The following is a 19,199-nucleotide window of genomic DNA, read 5'->3' on the forward strand; positions in this document are numbered from 1 at the left end:
AGAGCGCCAACGCGTGTCTTTCTGCACAGAGGATGATTCTTGTTACCTCTACCATTGCAGCTCTGCTCTTCGTTCCGCCCTGTCAGTTTATGTAAGCCACCGTCGTTACATTGTCCAACTGTTTTTGAATGGCCCTATTTCTTAGAAGATGGGCTGCCTGAAGAAGACCGTTGTAGATGGCTCTTAGTTCCAGGAGGTTGATCGGCAGGCCGGCCTCCAGACTTGACCACCTTCCTTGGAAGGTTTCCCCCTGAGTGACTGCGCCCCAGCCCCGGAGGCTCGCATCCGTGGTTAGAAGGACCCAGTCCTGAACCCCGAACCTGCGGCCCTCCAGATGGTGAGGCAATTAGAGCCACCAGAGGAGTGAAATCCTGGCCTTTGGCGACAGACGAATTCTCTGGTGCATGTGGAGATGAGATCCTGACCACTTGTCCAGGAGATCTAGTTGGAAGGCCCGTGCATGGAACCTCCCGTACTGGAGAGCCTCGTAAGAGGCCTCCATCTTTCCCAAAAGGCGAATGCATTGATGAACCGACACCCGGGCTGGCTTCAGGACATCCCGGACCATTGTTTTTATCACCAACACCTTTTCCTGCGGGAGAAACACCCTCTGCACTTCTGTGTCGAGGATCATCCCCAGAAAAGACAACCTCTGGGTTGGTACCAAATGTGATTTTGGAAGGTTCAGAATCCAACCGTGGAGTCTGAGTAGTTGGGTTGTGAGAACAATGGACTGCAATAGCTTCTCCTTGGACGATGCCTTTATCAGCAGATCACCCAGATATGGAATGATGTTCACCCCTTGTTCGATGAGAACCATCATCTCTGCCATCACCTAGGTGAACACCCTCGATGCTGTTGAGAGGCCGAATGGCAGGGCCTTGAACTGGAAATGACAGTCCAGTAATGCAAAACGGAGATAAGCCTGATGCGGCAGCCAAATCGGAATGTGGAGGTACACATCCTTGATATCCAGGGATACCAGGAATTCCCCCTCTTCCAAACCTGATATCACCGCCTGGAGAGACTCCATTTTGAACTTGAACTCCTTTAGAAAGGGGTTCAGTGATTTTAGTTTCAGAATGGGCCTGACCGAACCATTCGGTTTCGGTACCATGAAAAGGTTCGAATAGTAACCTGTTGTTTGAAAATGAGGAGGTACTGGCACAATGACCTGTGCCTCCAACACTTCTGGACAGCCTCTTGTAGGACAGTTCTGACTGCCAGTAGAACTGGCAAGCCCGATTTGAAAAATCGGTGAGGCAGGAGATTTTGAAATTCCAGCTTGTATCCCTGGGACACAATATCTATCACCCAGGGATCCAGGCCGGACGATACCCAGACCTGACTGAACTGTCTGATTCTCGCTCCCACTGGCCCCACGGACAACCGTCATGCGGAGGACTTTGGCGTACCTGAAACAGGCTATTGTTCCTGGGAACCTGTGGCAGCAGGTTTCCTGATTTAACTCGACCTCCCCTAAAGAAGGTATTGGACGGTTCAGCCTTTCTAGGCTTGTTAGGCCGAAAGGACTATGATGCTGATGAAGAAAAAGATTTCTTCGGAGCAGGTGCATCTGAGGGGAGAAACGGAGACTTACCCACTATAGCCGTGGATATCCGCGCATCCAAAGCTTTCCCAAAGAGAGCCTGACCTGTGTAGGGTAGGGACTCAACGCTTTTCCTGGATTGCGCGTCGGCCGACCACTGGCGCAGCCACAGTCCCCGACGAGCTGAAACAGACATGGAAGAGGAACCCAGGTCTTTCATGGATTCTACCATAAAACCTGCTGAATCGTGAATGTTACGCAAAAACAATTCAACATCACCCTTATCCATCGTATCCAAATCTTCAAGTAAGGTGCCTGACCACTTTACTATAGCTTTTGCAATCCATGCACTAGCAATAGTGGGACGTAATATGGCCCCTGAAGCAGTGTACATTGATTTAAGTGTATTATCAATTTTGCGATCAGCCGGCTCCTTTAAGGCGGTAGATCCCGAAACAGGCAAAACCACCTTTTTTGAGAGTCTGGACACAGATCCGTCAACAATTGGCGGGTTTTCCCATTTTTTCCTATCCTCCTCAGGGAAAGGGAACGCCACTGGACCCTTTTAAAGGATCTGGAATCTTTTCTCAGGATTTTTTCATGCTTTCTCAAATATAGCATTTAATTCCTTTGACGCAGGGAAGGTTAGCGAGGCTTTCTTATTTTCAGTGAAAAAAGCCTCCTCAGCCTGCTCAGGTGTGGTATCATTAATATTCAACACATCCCTGATAGCCTCTATCATCAATTGCACCCCCTTCTGTGCTAAACCAGTGCTATCCTGATTACATGGAATGGGATCATCCTGGGAGTACATATCCTCCGCAGCATATGACACAGTGTCCCTGGACATAGCTAAAGGAGACCAGCAAACACCACACACACACACACACACACACACACACACACACACACACACACACACACACACACACACACACGGGAGGGCAGAGTTTCCCCCCCAAGAATGGCCAGAGAGACACAGGGATTGGAGCCAACCCACACACAGCGCTTCTAACTAAAGTGAGACCCCTTTTCAGCGCTAACTGTACACCTTAATAGGATACACAGTCGTATTGCAGCCTCCCCCCCTTCTACAACCCCCTGGTACCGTTTACAGATAGCTGGAGTTGCTGTGGAGGGACCGGTTTCTCCTGACCAGCGCAGTGCAGGCAGGAAAATGGCGCTGAACGCTGTTGGGTCCGCTCTGAGAAGCTCCACCCCCAAAATGGCGCTGTCTTCCCGCTCTTCCACTGAATATACTGGCCTGAGGATTGAGTGCTGGCTGAGATCCGGGGACCCCGACAGGCTTTTGGACCAGTGTAGGGTGTAGCGCTGGCTCAGGGCGCCCCTCACAGTGCCGCACCATGTACCGCTGAGCCTTCCGGAGTGCAGTTAATACTGCGCTCCTACCCTGCTGCCGCCATCTTCACACGACCCCCCCCTTAGTTCCACGCTGCAGGGAGGCTGTTGCCAGCAGCCTCCCTGTAAAATAATAAACTCTAAATAAAACTTTTCTAGGGAAACTCTGGAGAGCTCCCCTAGCTGTGACCGGCTCCTCCGGGCACATTTTCTAGACTGAGTCTGGTAGGAGGGGCATAGAGGGAGGAGCCAGCCCACACTCTCAAACTCTTAAAGTGCCAGTGGCTCCTGGTGGACCAGTCTATACCCCATGGTACTAATGTGGACCCCAGTATCCTCTAGGACGTAAGAGAAAACTGATTTGCCTGAGCCAGGAGGCGGGGATACATGGATGGGACAGCTCATGCTGGGAGGCCAGAAAGTTTTGACCGATTGGCGCAAGATCCGCTGTCGCTCAAACATATCCCAATGTATCCTGGGTATACCATGTGGACCCAGCAGGAGAAACCAAATGTATTATACATAAATGCAATAAGCAAATGTCTACACACAACAAATTTCCATACACAAGGATTAAGTCACAGACGTTTTTTCGGATATATCAAATATATTTCTATGTAAGCTTTTCATGCAAATGTAGTAACCAGCCCATTAAATAGAATATCCTGTTTCATATGGAACTTAAGAGACCATAAGCTGAAAGGAAGGTTTAATTGTAAGAACAGCCCTGTCTTCATGGAAGATGAGGATAGGAGACTAACAAGACAGAGCCTCCATCACTGAAACTCTCCTAGCTGTGTAGACAGCTCACAGAAGGGCAGTTTTCCAGGTAAGGATCATCAAATGCACCTAATCCACTTATTTGAAAGGATGGTGATGCAAAGCAGTCAGGACCAGGTTGATATTCCAATGAACTACTCGGGTATGCAATGAGGCTACACATGCATCACTCCTTAGTTCTGGTAAAAAGAGACCATTTTATCTGAAAGAAATCTCAAGTGGCTGAGGTATGAACCTTCAAAGAAATTGGCATAGTGCAAGGGAGTAGTCCTTCTAGCTGTCCAAGCCTGCTTAGCTCTGCTGCAGTCCTCTACAATGGCTCTTGTTGGTCTGAAACCACTTCGGGACCTCATAGAAGCATAGACGGGACTCCAAGACTGCCTCCCAAATATAAGTCCATTGTTTGAAATTCTAGACCCAATAAGTTCCAAAGGCAGCTTCCACACGATACTCAGAGGACTCACAAATATTTGTCACCAGAGTTTGCACAATTTTTCTGACCACCTCTACATTGCCTTATTAAACCAATCCAAGGGAGCCATCAGGACACAACCACTTGCCTGGCATGGTTGCATCAGATGCGACCACACCAGCAAGTGCCTTATCTGATCTGGTCGCACAGGATGTGACCAGTCAGATACACAGTGTTTGCAGCTGCAGGGAAAATAAACTTCCCTCTGCTGCTGCTCTCAATCCCTCTGCGTTCCCGAACCCTCCCCTGATGTTTGCCATACTGTCAATCCTTGTTGATCAGTCAGCATGGAAGGACCACCCCACCCGGCAACTACAGACAGTAGCAGCCATGGGGAAGTGTAAATTAACCCGCCACAAGCCCCCCTGTGTACCTGGGAGCTGTGTAGGCTGCTAAAATGAAAGTTGCACTGATTTCAATGGTGCCAACCGATATTGTGATGTTTGAAAATCCGATTTCTTTAAATGAAAAAAATAAATAAATATATATATATATATTTTTTTTTTGTTTGTTTGTATAACTAAAATAATTTTGGACAATACATGTTCTTCACCTAATTCACTCATAAAAAAACTACTGCACACCACCTAATGCTCAGAGTCACTGTAGCTACCGCAGGAGGTAATTTTGAAAAACATTAGTGCAGTGTATGCACCCATTATAGATACGCCACTGTCTTGGTCACTACTTCCTACAGCAGTGACCGAGTTCCTCCCAAAGGACATTGCATGGATGATGGCAGGTGAACCCTCTCCATGCTCAGGTGCAGCTGAAGGTTGCCAGCAATTGAAAGGAAAATGAAAGTACAGGTTGAGTATCTCTTATCCAAAAGGTATCCGGACTCCAGGTCGACAACAAAAAGGTCGACACCAATTGGTCGACACACCTTAGGTCGACATGGACAAAAGGTCGACAGGAACAAGGTCGACATGGAAAAAGGTCGACATGAGTTTTTCACAATTTTTTTCTTTTTTGGAACTTTTTCATACTTAACGATCCATGTGGACTACGATTGGAACGGTAATCTGTGCCGAGCGGAGCGAAGGCACCATGCCCGAAGCATGGCGAGCGAAGCGAGCCATGCGAGGGGACGCGGTGCACTAATTGGGGTTCCCGGTCACTCTACGAAGAAAGCGACACCAAAAAACCCATAAAAAACTCATGTCGACCTTTTTCCATGGCGACCTTTTGTCCATATTGACCTTTTGTCCATGGCGACCTAAGGTGTGTCGACCAATTGGCGGCGACCTAAGGTGTGTCGACCTTTTTGTTGTCGACCTGGAGTCCCAGACCCATCCAAAATGCTTGGGACCAGAAGTATTTTGGATATCGGATTTTTCCGTATTTTGGAATAATTGCATACCATAATGAGATATCATGACGATGGGACCTAAGTCTAAGCACAGAATGCATTTATGATTCATATAAACATTATCATCACACCCTGAAGGTCATTTTAGCCAATATTTTTAATAACTTTGTGCATTAAACAAAGTGTGTGTACATTCACACAATTCATATATGTTTCATATACTCCTTATACACACAGCCTGAATGTAATTTAATATTATATTTTTAATAACTTTGTGCATTAAACAAAGTGTGTACAGTCACACAATTCATTTGTTTTATATACAGCTCGTACACACAGCCTGAATGTCATTTAATACAATATTTTTAATACCTTTGTGTATTAAACAAAGTTTGTGTACATTGAGCCGTCAGAAAACAAAAATTTCACTATCTCACTCAAAAAATTCCGTATTTCGGAATATTCCGTATTTCGGAATATTTGGATATGGGATACTGAACCTGAAATATAAACCAAAGCTAAATATGTGGGTTTGTCCCCTAAAGGGTTATTAATACTATATTAATTACATTTTAAGCCTCCCTTTATAACATTTAATGTAAACATAGTTCTATGTGGAATGATATGCAGAGCAGTGCATCTTTTGCAACTATAGAGTGTCATTGCATTCTTTTTATCTTGTCCTGAAATGAAAGTAGTACTAATGGAAGTACCATGTATAATTTGACATATTTCATTCTATTTCCATTTCATTCACTTCATTTTTTTTTTTTTACTGTGTAGCTAATATTTGCAGAATGTGATTCTGGTTAAAGATACCAATCATTTACTGCACAAGAAGTGAGACACATATTTTGTATAACCCACCAACGCCATGCTTTTCCATTAGGGTGATGAGTTCTGCCTCAGTCAGGTAATCCGGAGGGCACGTCTGTTTCTCTAGCAGCTTCACCTCATCCACACTAAACTTGTCCCCACTCTCACAAGGCTGAAAACTCTCTTCCTTCGGAATACCTTGCCAAGGCATAATTTCAGTGAACCCTGAAACCCAAGAAAACAATCAGCATCACAGATCTCTGACTAAACTGAACATTTCATATACTGTAATGGAGTCAGTATGTTACCATCAACCTTTCCATGTTAAGTCAGTAGATGCTGCAATATTCCAGAAAAGCATATGCAATACATGACCTCATTCCGTGTTAGAGCTTATTATGGCAGATAGAAACCGCTAACATTTCTTACTGTGCTCAATACACGTTTTTAATAGATATGTGAATTTAAATGTCAGTGTAAAGTGTTTACTTAAAACGGTTGCTATCTTTAATATGGACCTCTCCCACCATTTTTAGAATGCACTGTACTGAGGACTTCTTCTGAAAGGTTCATATATTTACAGTACAGATGTGTCCTCATACAGCTTTATGCAGTCGCGCCAAACAGCCCCTCTTGGCATAAGTTTCTAGGGGGGGGGGGGAAGGGATCATTTCACCCAGCGGTGAAATGAGCAATCTCACTAGCTTTGGCAAATCTATTTGGCACATGCCAAATCTAGAGCCGGCGATAGCGACGCGCGGGACCGTCGTTACCCTACACACATTTAGATCTGTGCTTAATTTCTAAGCAATCTAGTCAAATAGCTTAGAATTTAAGCACGGATCTCTCCGTGTACCCCCCTTTAAACACAAAGCAATGCAGCTAGGATGCACCGGGATAACTGTGCTGATTAATTTAATATGTGACACTTGTTTATCTGTGTGTGACTGAATCTATGAATCTACATACAAACTGCTACAATGCAGTAGCCGCGGCATTTTTCCATACCAAGTTCTGTTGTGCTTCATACACAGCCTCAGGGGTAGATGTACTACCTGTCATTATGGGGGAGAAGTGGTATCAGCGCACATTATGTGCACTGATACCGCTTCTCCCTCATATATGACAGCAGTGGTGCGTGCAAAATGACAGCCCCTGTACATATCAGCGCTGCTATCTAAAAGACAGCACGTCTATGTGGCAGGCAATGTATGAATGATCAGTGACACTGACCGTTCCGACACCTGCAGCTATCGATTTTGACAGCTGCAGGTGTAGTTGCCCATTCACCACAGCAGTGACAGCTCTGTCCCTGGCTGTGGCCAGCTCTGGGCTGCGCGTGGGATCTTGTGAGAACTCCTGCATGCTCAGTGAGCCGTCCTGGGAGGTAAGACACAGCACATAACCACTATGCTGATGCCCACTGACAGGCATGGCCTGTATGACACCGGCACGATACGTGCCGGTATCATACATTTACCCCTCAGTCGCACAAAGATATACAAGTGTTCATCATCAGTGTCTCCTGGTGCGTCCCAGCCGCAACAAGATTTTCAGCACATAAAGACACACGGCGCTAGCAGAGCTGTACGAACCAGTCCGCAAACTCATGACAGGCATCTGCCGCTGCATGGCATATTGAGGCTAGATGTAGTAGGACACATCTGTAATCTGTATGTGAGTTCCACCAGCCAGGATGAAAGGCTACTGTACACAAGAATGGAAAAAGGGTACGCTTCAAACATTTCAAAAAATATCAGAGGCTCAAAGCAGCAAGTGCTTTGCAGCAAGTCAACTATAACACCTGTTATTAACAACCAACTTTTCCTCAGCAGCACATTTCTAAGTGTAGATGAAAAATGCCTCCATTAAATAAAGATTGCAAAACATTAGACAGCAAACAAATTAAAGCAGTGGTTCCCAAACTTTTTTGAATCACGGCGCCCTAGAGTACCCAAATTTTTTTCACGGCACCCCTAGGCCAAGAGTTTTTTTTTAGAAATAAATATTAAATAAAGTAAATTGTGTTTATATGTTATCCCTAGGTTCAGATGTGTGGTGAGGGACAAGATTTGCATCTATTTGTCCACATATGTTATGATTGGCAGCCACCAGCACTGGTTTTGTCTATTACACTGACCATAAATAATTAGAAATGGTCCTGGACCACCAACCCAGGGAACCCCTGCAAGTGTCCTGAGGCACCCCAGGGAATTAAAGGTCTCCATACTAAGGAATCCTATATTTACAGCCTACATTATTAACTATACTTGCAGACTTTTTTACCTGTAGAAAATTAAGATTTTGTTACCTAGTTCCCATATTAGGGTTACTCACAAAAGCACACCCATATCCACACAGTTAACTCACCGGGAGATATCACCTCCTTGCAGGTGGTCGTGAATCGTTCAGGGCCCACAATGAAAGCAATACTTGTCTGGAGATATTTGCAGTCATGACTTATGGTAGCAATGAAATGTCGGGTTATATATTCATATAGCCGCCATGCGTCACCACCTTGGTAGAAAGTAAATAACATTAGATAAATTGACTGAAAAAGTTGATCTATCTCGTTGCCTGAAAAAGTTAATCTATCTCGTTGCCTGATTCAGAGATAACAAAGGTTAGTCTTTGAATTCATGTACATTGTACGCTAAATTAAACATACATATGTGTAGTACAGACTTCTAGGCAGGGTGACCATATTTCTGAGAGCTATTTTTAGTATGCCAACATTTGTACAAAATGAAAAATCACTTGATTTAAGAGCAGCTGTAAAGTATGGGAATGTGACCCTTGGCACAGCGAGAACTAGAAGTATGGAACAACAAAAAGCTGCAGTGCTGGCATGACTCAAATATGTGTACCAGTGGATGAGAGTCGCTCATCTAAACAATGTAGTTGTATTTTATTTCAACATCATTTTTGTTTTTAAATCTTTCTATTAAAGCAGCACTGGCCAACCTGTGGCTCTCCAGCTGCTGTGAAACTACACATCCTAGCATGCTCTGCCACAGTTTTAGCATTTCCTAATAGCATAAGCGTAGCAGAGCATGCTGGGAATTGTAGTTTAACAATAGCTGGAGAGACACAGGCTGGCCAGGCCTGTATTAAAGCATGTCATAATGATACAATTGTAATAGAAAAGTCTTATCGCAGATTAGACATGAACAGGGAGTAGATACTAGAAATAAATGATGTGTATAAAATATATAGAGAAAACACAGGTGGCATCCATATAAGACAAATAAAGGCAATACATAAAGCAAGTGGTAATTAGAAAAAATAAACATAAGAGTTAATAACCAGAACCGCCCCCCTCTCCTCCTTTCAATTTAAACAAATCCCCGACAGTGGAATCAGGCGCTTGAATTATATTGCTGCATTTTGTGTTTTTATATGAAGCGTTTGGATGACTTGTCGTCCCTATCCCCCTAGTGTTTTTGCCTACCCCCATTTCTCTTCTGTATCCCTATGTTTTACTTGTATGATCTCAATAAAGATGTAATGTTAAAAAATTAAAAAAATCAAATAAACCAGAACCGCAGTGTTGACAATAAAGTATTAAAATGTTACTTCTCAACTAAATTTCTTAATTTTCCTATTCAAACAAACAGGCCCATCTCTGGAGTGGATATCAGAGAGGAACAGACATATTAAGAACAAAGTGAAAAAACCCAACTACGGACTAAAGCGAGACTGCAAAACATTGCAGTGGTGGGGTTACAATAGCCCAGATAGATAACTGGAAAAAAAGAGGATTTTGGTACTAATCGATAAATCCATTTCTCTAAATCCACTCGGGGACACTGGAGATCTAGACAGCTGAGGTTCTGAAGGATGCAGACCGGAGGTAGCACAATGTAGTAATAAAAAAAAATTATGCACAGCTGGCTCCTCCCTCCTCGCGCCCTTCCCCCATCACTCCAATTTGAAAAATTGATGGAGAGACGAGGGAACATGAAAGACCAAAGCCATACGGAAAGGAACCAACCATACCACAACGTCAAACAGCAACCAAGAACTACCAAAACATTAACCAACATGTTTGAATTAAAAGAACAAGAACACGCAGGCTGACAGCACCGAGGTGGCCGTCCAGTGTCCCCGAGTGGATTCAGAGAAATGGATTTATTGGGAAGTACCAAAATCCTTCTTTTTTTCTCTATCATCCATTAGGGGACACTGGAGATCTAGACAGCTGGGGACATCCTAAAGATACTCCCATGGGCGGGAGTGCTGTCCAAAGCTTGTAGAACCAAATGTCCAAAATTTGAATCTCTAGATGCAAAATTATCAAACTTGTAAAAACGAGTGAACGTGTGTGCTGATGACCACGTTTCAGCTCTGCAAAGTTGGGCAGTGGAAGCTCCTCTAGCCGCAGCCTAAAAAAACCCTACTGATCTGGTGGTATGAGCACCCACCCGAAACTGAACTCTCTTACCGCCTGAAATATATGCTTGTTTGATGGTTAGCCTTATCCATCTAGCCAAGGTTTGTTTTGAAGCTGGCCAACCCTTCCTGGGGCCATCATACAGAACAAACAAAGCGTCTGATCTCCTAAGGGAACTAGTAGCCTGTACGTACACTCTTAAACCTCTGACCACATTCAGGGAAGGGTCCCCTCTGACACCCCCTGGAAAGATGGAACCATAATTGGCTGGTTTATGTGAAAATCAGAAATCACCTTAGGTAAAAACTCCGCCTTCATACGGAGTTCCGCACTATCCTAGTGAAAACTGAGGAAGGGGATTTACATTACAGGGCTCCCAATTCAGAGACCCTCCGTGCCGAAGCAAAAGCAAGAAGTAAGACTGTCTTCCTGCACACATATTTAAGATCTGCCTGTTCCAAAGGCTCACAAAAGAAAGAATGACCTGGCACCGGTATGAATTATGATAAGGTAAAGGAAACCAAAATGGACAGATATTGGAAAGAAAAAACCTTTCAATTGTAGTCCCTATTGGCGGTGCGCCCAGAGCTAGAAAGTACATGTACTTAAAAAACTGGAGAGAAAGAAAACTCTTGTGTGGGCGCACTCTTGAAAGAAGAAGTGAGAAGAAAAAATTCTTCAGATATAAGTTGAAGAGATATTTAAAACGTATATTTATTGAGTAATTAATAAAAAAATTAATAATATCCCACTGTGATCAAAAAGAACAAGGTTTTTTTTATTTTTTTAGAAAAGATATGTGAAAAAAGAAAAAGAAATGTTCTGGTCTAAGTAATCACACGAGACGGATTGGAAAGGTTACAGACACCTGATAGTCTGGCAACCGTTTCACCTGACCAGCACAGAAATTCTGTGTTAATGAAACCAAACAGAGAGATCCAATTCTATGTCTTTGAAAGACCACTGAGGGGTCAATACTGGACAAATTGCTGGTCACCTGTTGTACATATAATCACAAATTTTGCAACATATCTTACACATTCCTGAAAGTTTTTAATAGTTGACGTGAGATGGGAGAGAAAAGAAGGAAGAAATAATAGAAAAAAAGAACAAAAATGGGTATAGAAATGGGGGGGGAAAAAAGGGGGGGGGGGGGGGGGGAAGGAGTGAAATGTGGTGATACTGCTGTTGGTGTCCACCCTTCAAATGAAGGGGAATAGTGTCCTTCTCTACAACACCAGGTATTCCCAGGAAGTCTCCTCTCAGGTACTAACCTGGCCCAACGCTGCTTAGCTTCCAAGATCGAACGAGATCGGGCATTACCAGCGTGGTATGATAGTAGAGAGGCTATCTACCAATGAGAGTGCACCTATATAGGAAAGGTGAAAAAAAGAAATGATAGACAAGAATCTGAATAGTATGTGGATCTGCTTTCCACGTTAGGCAAGGTGATTTATTTACCACATGGTTAGTGATACACCCTGGATCGTGGATGAGAGTCCACTGAAAAAGGGATGGGCCAGTGAAGAAAAGAAAAACAAGGGGAGAAGAAAAGGGAAAAGAAGAAGGAGAAGAAGGGGAAGAGCGGAAAGGATATGAAGTACCAGAGAAATATGTTGGTCTAAATATATTGATAGACACAAGATGTTTATCCCAAAAAGAGAAAACAGATATCTCAATATGTGGCAAAGATTGAATCACATCTGAAAAAACGTCAGGTAAATTTGTGAATTAGATATGGTATACATATTCCCATCGTTTCGAGATCCCGGAAGTGAACAAGCCCAACGGGCGAAACGCGTTTTCTACGGATCCCAACAGGAGATTCTTCCATGGAGGACCACTGGCTACCATAGTCTCCCGCAATCTGACACCATCACACTATGAGTATCAAGCTTATTATCCTAATCTGTATGGTGACATGTGTAACTATGCATAAGAGATACTAGTGATCTTAATCTGTGGGATTTGCCACCTATATTACAATTCATCAATCCTCATATATATAGGGCAATTAACCTATCAGGCTATTCGGGAGAAATCTAGTAGCAAGTTGTGCATTGCACGGTTCTTATATCAACAGTAAATTTGCATCACTGTACTCATAGGTGCCTATGCACACAATATATCTGGTATCATCATATTTAATTTACAAATCTACCTGACGTTTTTCCAGATGTTATGCAATTTTGATGCAAACAGTGAATTTGCATCACTGCACTCATAGGTGCCTATGCACACAACATATCTAGTATCATATCTAATTCACAAATTTACCTGACGTTTTTTCAGATGTGATTCAATCTTTGCCACATATTGAGATATCGGTTTTCTCTTTTTGGGATAAACATCTTGTGTCTATCAATATATTTAGACCAACATATTTCTCTGGTACTTCATATCCTTTCCCCTCTTCCCCTTCTTCTTTTCCCTTTTCTTCTCCCCTTGTTTTTCTTTTCTTCACTGGCCCATCCCTTTTTCAGTGGACTCTCATCCACGATCCAGGGTGTATCACTAACCATGTGGTAAATAAATCACCTTGCCTAACGTGGAAAGCAGATCCACATACTATTCAGATTCTTGTCTATCATTTCTTTTTTTCACCTTTCCTATATAGGTGCACTCTCATTGGTAGATAGCCTCTCTACTATCATACCACGCTGGTAATGCCCGATCTCGTTCGATCTTGGAAGCTAAGCAGCGTTGGGCCAGGTTAGTACCTGAGAGGAGACTTCCTGGGAATACCTGGTGTTGTAGAGAAGGACACTATTCCCCTTCATTTGAAGGGTGGACACCAACAGCAGTATCACCACATTTCACTCCTTCCCCCCCCCCCCCTTTCCCCCCCCATTTCTATACCCATTTTTGTTCTTTTTTTCTATTATTTCTTCCTTCTTTTCTCTCCCATCTCACGTCAACTATTAAAAACTTTCAGGAATGTGTACGATATGTTGCTAAATTTGTGATATATGTACAACAGGTGACCAGCAATTTGTCCAGTATTGACCCCTCAGTGGTCTCTCAAAGACATAGAATTGGATCTCTCTGTTTGGTTTCATTAACACAGAATTTCTGTGCTGGTCAGGTGAAACGGTTGCCAGACTATCAGGTGTCTGTAACCTTTCCAATCCGTCTCGTGTGATTACTTAGACCAGAACATTTCTTTTTCTTTTTTCACATATCTTTTCTAAAAAAATCAAAAATCAAAAAACCTTGTTCTTTTTGATCACAGTGGGATATTATTAATTTTTTAATTAATTACTCAATAAATATATGTTTTAAATATCTCTTCAACTTATATCTGAAGAATTTTTTCTTCTCACTTCTTCTTTCAAGAGTGCGCCCACACAAGAGTTTTCTTTCTCTCCAGTTTTTTAAGTACTTGTTCCAAAGGCTCGTAAAGGTCAGATCTCAAAAGGCTAAAACCAAATTTAGATCCCACGGAGCCGTGGAGGAACCTAAAGGTGGTTGTAATCTCAACACTCCCTGTAAAAATGTCTGAACCTCCGGCAAGGACGCCACACGTTGCTGGAAAAGAATTGAAAGGGCAGACACCTGCACTTTCAAAGATCCCAACCGCAAACCTCCTTCCAAACCAGTCTGGAGAAACCTCAACAAGGTGGAATTCTCTGGGTTTCCAACCTTTAGGCTGGTACCAGTCCATGTATTTCTTCCAGATTCTATAGTAGTGTGAAGCAGTGACTGGCTTTCTTGCCGCTAACATGGCAGAAAAAGCCGATTTCGGGACTCCCTTGTCCCTTAGTATCCTGGTCTCAAGAACCACACCGTCAAACGTAGGCGGTTCAGATCTGGGTGTAGAAATGGGCCCTGTGATAGCAGATCCTCCCTCTGCAGCAGTCTCCAAGGAACTTCTGCCAGGAGTCCCTTCAGATCAGAGTACCAACTTCTGCGAGACCAGTCCGGTGCTATTACCCACACTCTTTCCTGTTTCACCTTTGTTGGCAACAAGGGAAACGGTGGGAATATGTATACCAATTCGTATGTCCAGTGCTGCTGGATCCCGCGTCCTGGCCACATATCTTGGAAGCTGATGGTTGTTTCGAGAGGCCATTAGATCTATCTGCGGTAACCCCCCACCGTCTTACCACTGCGTCGAAGATCTGGGGGTGTAGACTCCACTCTCCTGGGCACGTATCGTGACGGCTGAGGTAATCTGCCTCCACACCTGGAATGAAGACTGCCGACAGGATTATGTTGTGCTTTTCTGTCCAAGACAGAATCCTTGAAGCCTCCTTTAAGGGAACGCGGCTTTTTGTTCCTCCCTGATTGTCTGATTGCACTCTCATGTGCTGAGCTCGTAATAGGTTTTCCGCCTGAAGTGCATTGTAAATGGCTCGTAGTTCCAGTACATTTATTGGTAGGCTGCTCTTGTACGGTGTACATCTCCCCTGAAACTGATGGTTTCCCAGTACTGCACCCCATCCTCTGAGACTGGCATCCGTTGTCAAAATTATCCAATCCCAGATTCCACACCTTTTTCCCGCTGATAGGTTCTTGTGTCCCGACCACCAAATCAACGAGGTCTTGGCCTGAGGTGACAAGCGAATTCTTCGGGGAAGGAGTAGATGTATGCCTGCCCCTTGAGCAATCAGATTTAGCTGAAAAGGACTGGAATGTAGTCTGCTGTATTGGATCGCTTCAAAAGACGCTACCATCTTTCCTAGAAGCCGTATACAAAGATGCAGAGATACAGTCTGGTTCTGTAGAACCACTTCCTTGATGTCTCGAATCTTGTCCTCTGGAAGGAACACTCTCAGTTGTATTGTATCTGAGACCCAGGAATTGAATTCTCTGTGTCGGTTGCAAATTGGATTTTTTTTGAAGTTCCCAATCCAGCCGTGTCGAATTAGAATCTGATGAGTGATCTGAGCATCCCGGATCAATAGTTCCTGGGACGGAGCCTTGATAAGAAGGTCGTCTAGATACGGCATTATTGTTACCTCTAACAAGCTCAATTTCGCTGCCATTATCTTTGTGAAGATTCTCGGGGCTGATGATAGGCCGAACGGTAGAGCTCTGAATTGGTAATGATTCTTGTCCACTGCAAACCTTAAATAAGCTTGGGGTGGAGACCAAATTGGGACATGCAGGTACACATCCTTTATGTCCATCGACACCATGAATTCCTGTCGCCCAGTGATCGCGCTGATCCCAAAAAAAAGTGGGTCCCAGGGACCCCTCACTTTCAAAAATTGGGGTCCTACCGTTCTTTTTCTGGGTCCCATCGGAATGAAGGTTCTTATTAATCTTAATCTTGTTTGGACACTACAAAAGTGTTGCAAGGTGGGGGGATGGGGTGACAATGCTGCTGGGCTGTGTAGCATGCAGGACACCCTGTACCAGAGCTGTAACTAGACATTTTGGTGCCCTAGGCATAAAGTGAATTGATGTTCCACCTGGCAGATCGGAAAGCATAGGCAGTCGCAAAATTTAAGGGGCGTGGCTTCATGGGGAAGGGGCGTGACCACATAATAGTGCCAATTCACATTACACCACACAGTAGTGCCGCTTATACACATTGCACCAGGTAGAACCGCCTATGCACACTGCGCCAGGTAGAGCACGTTATACATATTGCACCAGGTAGAGCACGTTATACATATTGCACCAGGTAGAGAGCACTTTATACACATTACACCAGGTAGAGCTCTTCATACACATTGCGCCAGTTAGAGCGCATTATTATACACAATGCACCCGGTAGAGCACATTGTACACAATGTGCCAGGTAGTGCACGTTATATACATTGCACCAGGTAGAGCACGTTATATACATTGCACCAGGTAGAGCACATATAAACATTGCACCAGGTAAAACACTTAGACACATTGCACCAGGTAAAGCAAATATAAACATTGCACAAGGTAGAGCACGTTATACACAATGCGCCAGGTAGAGCGCATTATACACAATGCACCCGGTGGAGCACGTTAAACACAATGCGCCAGGTAGAGCATGTTATACACATTGTGCCAGGTAGAGCACGTTATACACAATTCCCCCGGTAGTGCACGTTATATACATTGTACCAGGTAGAGCACGTTATATACATTGCACCAGGTAAAGCACATATAAACATTGCACCAGGTAGAACACTTAGACACATTGCACCAGGTAAAGCAAAAACATTGCACAAGGTAGAGCACGTTATACACAATGCGCCAGGTAGAGCGCGTTATACACATTGCGCCAGGTAGAGCGCGTTATACACAATACGCCCGGTAGTGCACATTATATACATTGCACCAGGTAGAGCACGTTATATACATTGCGCCAGGTAGGGCACACAAACATTGCACCAGGTAGAGCACGTTCTACACAATGCGCCAGGCAGAGCACATTCTACACATTGCGCCGGGCAGAGCACGTTCTACACATTGCGCCGGGCAGAGCACGTTCTACACATTGCGCCGGGCAGAGCACGTTATACACATTGCGCCGGGCAGAGCACGTTATACACATTGCGACGGGTAGAGCACGTTACACACATTGCGCAGGGTAGAGTACGTTACACACATTGCGCCGGGTAGAGCACGTTACACACATTGCGCCGGGCAGAGCATGTTACACACATTGCGCCGGGCAGAGCACGTTACACACATTGCGCCGGGCAGAGCACGTAACACACATTGCGCCAGGTAGAGCACGTTATACACAATGCGCCAGGTAGAGCACGTTACAAACATTGCACCAGGTGACCACTTAGGCACATTGTAGCCACCATCTCGGACCCCCAGTTGTCGTCCCCAGACACAGTGATCACGGGTGTCAGTGGAGGGGGTGTCAGATGAGTGTGTGTATAATGGGCACTGTGAACACGTTGTGGGGAGTGCGTATGATTGGCACTGTGTGAGTGTGTATAATGGACAATGTGTGGGTATTATTGGGGGTGTGTATGATGGGGTGCATGTGATGACACTGTGTTGCTATGGAGGGTGTATGGAGGGTGTGGGTATATGGGGGTGGGGTAACTATGCTGGCCAATGTGTGCATTTGTGTTGGTGTATGCTGGGCACTGCCCTCACCCCCAGTGTTTGAATCGTTAGCTGTTGCCATCCCAATTTCCCATATGTTTATTACTAACATGAATCATCCATGCCTGGGGCTGCTTGAAATTCTTCTCTGTAGCTCCTCACTGCTGTGGGTGGGATGTAGTAACCTCTTCTGCAGCATTAACTGGCTTTCTCTGCGGCCACCCGTCTCCTCCCCGTCCCAGCGCTGCTATTCGCTTCTACCCCTCACTGCCGTGGCCACTCAGGACTCAGCATTGTAAGTGCCGCGCAGAGCCTTGGAATTCACCGGCGCATGCCCCCGCATCCTGAGTGGCCGCGGCGGTGAGGGGGGAGAAGTGAATAGCAGCGCTGGGACGGGGAGGAGACAGGTGGCTGCAGAGAAATCCTGTTAACGCTGCAGTTTGGGCCGCCTTCTGAGTACGGGTGCCGCAGCTGCATACAGGAGTGAAAGGCACCAACAGCTCCTCCTCCCCGTCTACTAGTCCTCCCGGAAGCCCGGCTATTGGAGGGGTTTGAGGGGGAGACCTCAGTGTATACATGTGATTGGCCGCAGGACCTAAAAGGCACCACAGGATTGGCCGCTGGACCCAGAGACATCAATGAAGCCACAAGATTGGCAGCGGGACCCGGAGGAGAGATCAAAGGAGGTACAGGACTGCCTACAACGGAGCGCGTCCCCAGGGACGCACTCATTTTGTAAAAGCAAGTCCCCGATCCTCATTATGGGGTAAAATACGCGCTATAGCGCGTTTTTGCGATCACTCTGTCGCCCCAGGCTCGCAATGACCGACTATCAATCTTGCATCTGTAAACCATCAGGAATTGATTTAACACTTTTAAATTGACGATTGGTCTGACTGAACCATCCGGGTTCGGTACTGCAAATTTTTTTTGCATAAAAGCCCATTCCTATTTGAGAAACCGGAACTTGCATAATTACTTCCATCAGAAGTAACTTTTGAATAGCCGTGTTTAATGCCCTCGCTCGTTGAGGGCACCGAGGTAGGCCTGTAGTAAAGGACTGACTGTGAGGTCGGGTTAGAAAATCTATTTTGTATCCCTGGGAAATAATATTGTTGATCCAGACTTCTGGTGAGCTTTCGGCCCAGGCATCCTGAAACCTTTTCAACTGTGCGCCCACCATGGGAGACTGTCATGCCACAGTCTTGTCAGTAGGCTTAGAGTCCTGTTTTCGGGCTGTGGACTGGTTCAGCCCTGATGAAGCAGATAGCGAAATACGTGTATAGGCGTAATGTCTGCTCCGGATTGACCAAAAGAAAATATGTTTTATACTGCCTAGTCCACATGTACATGTAGCAAGGGAAACTCGGTGCTGCACGGCCCTTACGGGATTATCCGTTGATCGGACAAATGCCAATCAAACACGCAGCCGTAGCAGCAACCTGGTTCCCTTATAGCAAATGTAATTTATAAGCACATATCTAATTTATCTAAAGGAGTTCAGACAATTTGTTCATTGGTA

General features: G+C 44.8%; 1 protein-coding gene and 2 pseudogenes across 2 annotated transcripts in view; 1 reads left to right on the top strand and 2 right to left on the bottom strand.

Moving 5' to 3' along the window:
* Nucleotides 1-19,199, bottom strand: part of TOP3B (DNA topoisomerase III beta) — a 195,793-nt gene that overhangs the window by 54,852 nt on the left and 121,742 nt on the right. For both annotated transcript variants that reach the window (XM_063964784.1, XM_063964785.1), the window contains 2 exons: nucleotides 8,659-8,805; nucleotides 6,340-6,513 (listed from right to left, as the gene is read on the bottom strand). In XM_063964784.1, the coding sequence (XP_063820854.1) occupies nucleotides 6,340-6,513; nucleotides 8,659-8,805 (321 nt within the window). The remainder of the gene's footprint in view (nucleotides 1-6,339; nucleotides 6,514-8,658; nucleotides 8,806-19,199) is intronic.
* Nucleotides 11,908-12,025, bottom strand: LOC134944097 (5S ribosomal RNA; annotated as a pseudogene).
* LOC134944151 (5S ribosomal RNA) lies at nucleotides 13,324-13,441 on the top strand (annotated as a pseudogene).

This window comes from Pseudophryne corroboree, chromosome 1, assembly GCF_028390025.1.
Source record: "Pseudophryne corroboree isolate aPseCor3 chromosome 1, aPseCor3.hap2, whole genome shotgun sequence".
Classification (NCBI taxonomy): domain Eukaryota; kingdom Metazoa; phylum Chordata; class Amphibia; order Anura; family Myobatrachidae; genus Pseudophryne; species Pseudophryne corroboree.